We start from the raw sequence: 6,000 nt of genomic DNA, 5'->3' as shown, positions 1-6,000 counted from the left end.
GATTCTAAAGCTTATGAAAGGATGCTATTATGGGATTAATGATCTTGATGTATGATTTCCTTGATTGTTATTCATTATTGATATTCCCGCCTCATAACGCTAGTTCCTTCAAGGCGAGACATGATGATTATGATGGTTCCATAAGATAATCAGAGGTTACCGACCTTACGTCACTCCGATAGTGTTACAGCTTTTACTTGAGCTCTTATGCATGCTTCATGTTGAGCGTATAATGATGATTACACTGTTCCTAAATGGCCGGGCAGCACCGCTAAGGCGGGCGGCTTATTACACCGTGTCTATATGGCATGGGCAGACACCACTAGTGGGCGGCATGAAATGATTACCTCGGACGCGGGCTAATGATGTTATTGATTGAGACAGCTTATATGTCTGTGTGATATGTTTTAAAGATAAAAATGAGCATGCATGATTCCGCCTCAAGAGGCAAGCAGTTGTAGTTATACTTTCTTCTTATGTTTTTATATTTCCTTATCATGTTATCATATATGTATTACATACTCAGTACATTGTTCGTACTAGCGTCCTTTCTTTTATAGACGATGTGTTCATGCCCGCAGGTAGACAGGGAGGCGGTACAAATTCATAGGAGCCTATCAGCAGCTACACAGGAGCACTCCACTACTCCGGAGATGCTATTTATTGATATATTCTTTTATGCACATATTTGGGGTATGGCGGGGTCCTGTCCCGTCTTTATGACTTCAGTACTTCAGTTAGAGGCTCGTAGATACCTATGTGTGGGTTATAGGTGTTATGGGACTTCTTCAGTGTAAATTTTGCACATTATTTTGTAGCCTCGTGGGCTTATGCATATATACATGTTTTGGGAGATTTAGAAATTGGTTTATGACAAGTTTTATGTTGAAAATGATATATGTCCAGGTTAAGTGTGATAGATAGCATGATGAGTGGTGCTCGGTAGCTAGCTCCGGGTACCCATCATAGCCCACTAGTTGGGTCGTGACACCTAGTTTCAAGAAAAGGCAACTACATATCAACAAAGAACCCGAGCTTATAAAGATTTGTCATCAAGTTATTTAGTTGTAATAGTTAGGTTCTAGTTGTGGTTCCATCTATTTATCCGGGTTAGTATTGTGTAATAGGTGTTAGTTGGTATCTAGTTGTACTGGACTTCTTGGACTGGGTAGAGTCATTGAAGTATTGAGTATTAAGTGGGTAGAGGCGGGACTGTTAAGGAACAGTTCCTTAGGTATTGCAAGGAAGATCGTAAGCCTTAAACTACTCGAGTTTAGTGAAGTTGGGAAAGTCCTATAAGAGATAGGATGTGTTTTACTCCTCCCTTGAGCTAGGAGTTTTCCACGCAAAAATTCTTGTGTTGATTTATTTATTCCGCAATTTACCTTCTTTCATAGTTGCTGAAAGAACTTGGTTCTTTGAGTACATAGGTAGTAGCCCGATCCTGACAGATGCTTTTGGGGGCACCTTGAACAATGTCGTATTGAGTAAAGTTTGAATCTTTATTTGCATATCTTGCTAATATTTGCCTCGTGATCTATGTCTTGACATTGAGATGTTAATGCAAAAATTTTATGCCTTTTTCGTGTAAGTTTAAACTTGTTAAGTTATATCATAAAGTGTTAATACATATCTCTTCACTGTTCACTTAGTACATCGGTGAAATTGGAAAATAGTTATTTTTGCTATAAAGCTCACCACTACTCTGATGGGGACGGTGGATGATACTTACTGAGCACTTCCCATACTCACTCCTTTCCTTTCCTGCACTGTCTAAATTTGAGTCTGTGCACCAACTGCGCTCGTGAGTGAGATTTTCAGGTCGGAGTTGAGCTTACGTAGACTAGTGAGCCGCTGGCTTTGTCTTGCAATGACTAAGGAGTTTTTCTATCTTTACTTATGTTTTGTCAGGCATTATATTGTTCAAATACATATATACCTTTATATTCTAAGTAACTCTATCATCGATTCTTGCGGTCAAGCTCTGGAAGGAATTTCAGGAGGGTCTTACGAAAATTTAGAAATCCGTAGACTATTAGCCCGGAATACTTATACCAAAAGCTCAATGTGCCATAGTGAGGTTCCATAAATCTGTAGCCAGAAAAAGAAATTATTTTTTTTCTTTTTTCTGCAAAGTATTTTCTTATAAATCAATTTTATATTGGACAAGAAAGGAATTCCCTTATTATGACTTGCTTCAGTACTGTTTTAGATATTGAGCCTGTTTGGATGGGCTTATGCCTATAAGCTGTTTGCAGCTTATGGGTAATCTAACTTATTTTTTTTGGCTTATAAGTTGTTTTCAGCTGTTTTAGATAAGCTAAGTCAAATGGGCTCAATTATTTTTTTGAGCTTATTTTAAGCACAAAATGACTTTAAGCTGGCCAACCAAACACTCAAAAAAGCTGAAAACAGCTTATGAGCAACTTATAAGTTGTCACTTTCTATGTTAGTTTCCTTTGTTAGACTTAAATAGTTTTACGGTTAATACGTCTAAGTTGATTATCTCATTTTTGGTTCACCCGAGGAGAGAATGGTTGGTGCCATGACGACTTGGGGTAATTTTGAGTCGTGACATAAAAGGTTTTGAATTTCAAGGGCCCTATATTTCTTTTTTCGTCACAACTTAACATTTTCTTGATTTTATTTTATTTTGCTTTTTTTCGACTTACCACCTCAAAACACCTTAACAGTTCGTATACTTGTTAGAATTCGATTGGTCCTTGTGGCAATTGTCGAACACCATAATTTGAATGGAGATAAAAGTTTTGAGCTACCTTGAAATATCAGAAAACAAACTTGCTTTTGCAGACCACGAAGAACTCGTGATTCCTAGATAAACAAAAGCTGTCTCTTGCAAAAGGACAACCAGAGTAACCCCCCCCCCCCCCCCCCGCCACAAAAACACTATCATTAGAAAAGGTTAAAAGAATATTAATGCAAATGTCTCAAATGTTCACAAACTACCGCCAGTGCGCAAGTACTCCATGGTATTTGTTACACATTCTCTTCCTGTTAGCAAATCCCTTCTAAAACTATCAGCACTTATCTAACATTACTCAAATTTACATACAACTAGGTCAATTAAAGAAAATCTCGCAAAATGAGGCCATTACTGATAATTGTTCAAGTGCTTTCTGAAGTTATAGCTCTGTTTCCGGAGGTAAAAAGTAGTTGAGGTCATAGTCATATTTCCTGAATGAGCCAACTACACTCCCTTTCATCAACATAACCGAAAGGCATTGCTCAACTACCAAAAGGATATGCTTCCACAAGCAAACCTATTACCTTAGAAAGCCAAAAGAACAGCCTTAAAGATGTTGAGTATTTGAATCTTGATATCCGGAAAAAAAGCAACTAATCAGAAGCTATTTAATTGTGTGAGCATAGAAACGAGCTCATCACTTGAAGGGCGATCAGCAGGCATGTCTGATAAGCATACCACTGCTATTTTCACAGCCATTAGCATCTCATCTTCCTCAATCTCTTCCCCTAGAATATTCTTATCCAATGCTTCTCGAGCATCGCCTGCCTCCTGCAAACGTTGAAGCCAACGCCCTAAACTTCCTCCAGTAGATGTATCCCCAAAGAAGGGATCTGTTGGGTACTTTCCAGTTAATAGAACACCCAATATCACTCCAAAGCTGAATACGTCACTCTTATCAGTATACCTGCTGCAAAATAGCAACAACTATAGCTTCAACCACTTAATAGATTAAACAATGACTTTAACAGATATGTATTGTGTCAAACTGAAGAGATATTAGATAAGTGAAAAACTTAGTATTTGCAACTTCAAAACCAAACATCGTTGATGATATAACTACAAGAGAATAGAAGCACACAATAAACTTGTTATGTCAATGAATTGATAAAGAAGAGCAGGCAGGCGTAGGAAAAATTTCTTACACAACAGCGAAATTCAATACTACCAAATAGGAGAAATCAAGGGGAACAAGACTGCGGAAAGCTATAACAAAGTGCAAAAGGAAGTTTCAAATAGTAGAGCAAATTGTGTTCATTACAAACACACCATCCTCAATGCATAGCTCAGTTCACCTCCAATATCACTTACATAGGCAGAGCGAAAAAGATAAAGATTGTAACTTTATCACTAGGCCAGAATAAATGCATAAACAGGAGCCAATTAAAATTATTGAGCCTTTGAAAACCCTTCAAAATTACTATAATTCATTCAGTTTGAAATGATACCTGCAGCTTTGGAAAGACTCAGGAGGAGCATAGGTTGATGCGGCAGGGAGATTCAAAGTGGGAATGATTTTAGCCAAACCACAATCAGCCAACCTAGGCTCAAACTCAGCATCTAACATTACATTTGTGGGCTTCAAATTCCTATGCAAAATTCTGGGGTTGCAAGAAAAGTGAAGATACTGAAGACCCTTAACAACTCCAACTGCAATTCGAAGCCGGAGTTCCCAGCTAAGCTGCAATTGGTTTTCCCTAACTTTGTTCATTGCATCTTCAAGACTCCCATTAGGCACATAATCATAAACCAGAAAGAATCTATTAGATTCGCGAACGTAAGCCCTTAAACTCATCAAGTTCCTGTGCCTTAAACTAGCAATCACTTCAAGTTCTTGTTGTATTCTTCTCTTCGAAGACTTGCCCTGTAAGTCACCAGACTCAAAGGGTTCAAGCCTTTTGACAGCAACAGTAAGACCATTGTCCAGAACAGTTCTGTAGTATTTCCCACCAAGCAACTGGGTGTCAATAGCAAGAGCTGATTGCAGTGTCTTTGCCGGAATTTTTGGAGAGAATACAACTGGGCCTTTGAGAATTGGAGCTTTGTTGATGTAACGCACAAAGCTCCGAACAAACCAAGCAAAGACAAGTGCACAAATCAACCCAGCGAATATACCAAACAGAATACTAAGAAAAATCCTTTGAAACCTGTTCTTGAACTGAGGTGGAGAAGGTGGGGCCGTAGGCTCAGTGGAGGTATCCTTGATTATCCTTCCATGGCATTGCACACAGCTTAGTTGTACCCACAAAATGCACAAAAAAACCAGCTTGAAAACTGTGGTACTGGTACAGTAGGTAAGGTTTGTCCTCCCCATGGAAAAAGTTCAAAGCTTTATGGTCTAAAAGATGCAAAGAGTGAAATCGAAGAAGGAATTTGGTTTAAGCACTAGAAAAAGGCATTGTTTTCCCTCTCACAAGAAGAGAAGAAAGAGAATATGAGTGCTACAAAACAGAAGATAACAAAGAACTTGGGAAATAAGTACTCAACTTTTAGGGTTCCAAATAGGACTAGGAAACGTTCAACAAACACTGAATGTTGCCAGTAAAAATGAGGAGAGGAACAATGTGAGCATTTTTTTTCTACTTTTTTCTCTCTATCTGAACGAATCTTGATTCTTGAAGTAGGAAAATGCAAAGCCTCCAGCTATGCTACTTTAAAATAAAATAAGATATATTTTCATTCAACTTGAGGGATATATACCAGGGGTAGAATGGCAGACTCTTGTCACGAAATCTTCAGAATGAAGAAGAATAGAATCATTCCAACTTCCAAGTAACACACAAGATTAGTGAATAAATGCAGCTTTTTTGTCCACTAAAGAAATGAACAATTGGCTAGTTTCTTGTCCCAATTTATGTGTCATTTTTTATTTTTAGAAAGTCAATTTAATCAAATTTTGAAGCTAAATTAAAATAAATTAGCTTAATATTTTAAGATTATAATTTATATATTTGAAAAATACTATAAGTTGTAACTTTTTTAATATCAATTTGATAAAAAAATACATCTTAAAATGCTAATAAAAAAAAAAGTCTACATAAATTGGTACAGAGGGAGTACAACTTAAAGGGAATCCAAATATTTTATGCCTACAAAATAACGGATGGAGTATTATTATTAAATCTAGGTATTCATATATAACTCCTGAGACTTTTACTGGAAATCAATATGAGTATGACCTAAGCCTGGCAACCGGTCCGGTTTTACCGGTTCAAACCGGTAACCGGACCGGTAAA

The 6,000-nt window shown here is 37.5% G+C and overlaps 1 protein-coding gene across 2 annotated transcripts; it reads right to left on the bottom strand.

Moving 5' to 3' along the window:
* Positions 1–3,251: 3,251 nt before the first annotated feature.
* LOC132640795 (inactive leucine-rich repeat receptor-like protein kinase CORYNE) lies at positions 3,252–5,587 on the bottom strand. Of its 2 annotated transcripts, none has more exons than XM_060357562.1 (2): positions 4,213–5,587; positions 3,252–3,671 (listed from the first exon to the last, which is right to left on the bottom strand). In XM_060357562.1, the coding sequence occupies exons 1-2, from the start codon at positions 5,076–5,078 to the stop codon at positions 3,362–3,364; spliced, it is 1,176 nt and encodes a 391-aa protein (XP_060213545.1). In that variant the 5' UTR covers positions 5,079–5,587; the 3' UTR covers positions 3,252–3,361. The 2 variants fall into 2 exon arrangements, with proteins under 2 accessions (XP_060213545.1, XP_060213544.1); XM_060357561.1 differs by having other exon boundaries at positions 3,252–3,674; positions 4,213–5,584.
* Between the last annotated feature and the right edge of the window lie 413 nt (positions 5,588–6,000).

This window comes from Lycium barbarum, chromosome 5 (genome assembly GCF_019175385.1).
Source record: "Lycium barbarum isolate Lr01 chromosome 5, ASM1917538v2, whole genome shotgun sequence".
NCBI classification, from domain to species: Eukaryota; Viridiplantae; Streptophyta; class Magnoliopsida; order Solanales; family Solanaceae; genus Lycium; species Lycium barbarum.
This window is presented reverse-complemented; position numbering and strand designations above follow the sequence as displayed.

What these genes read in the sequence shown, in the direction of transcription:
- LOC132640795 (XM_060357561.1), bottom strand. Translation starts at nt 5,078, where the DNA reads ATGGGGAGGACAAACCTTACCTACTGTACCAGTACCACAGTTTTCAAG. An exon ending in GAGTCTTTCCAAAGCTGCAG is followed by an intron (nt 3,675 to 4,212) that starts GTATCATTTCAA and finishes GCTATTTTGCAG; the next exon opens with CAGGTATACTGATAAGAGTG.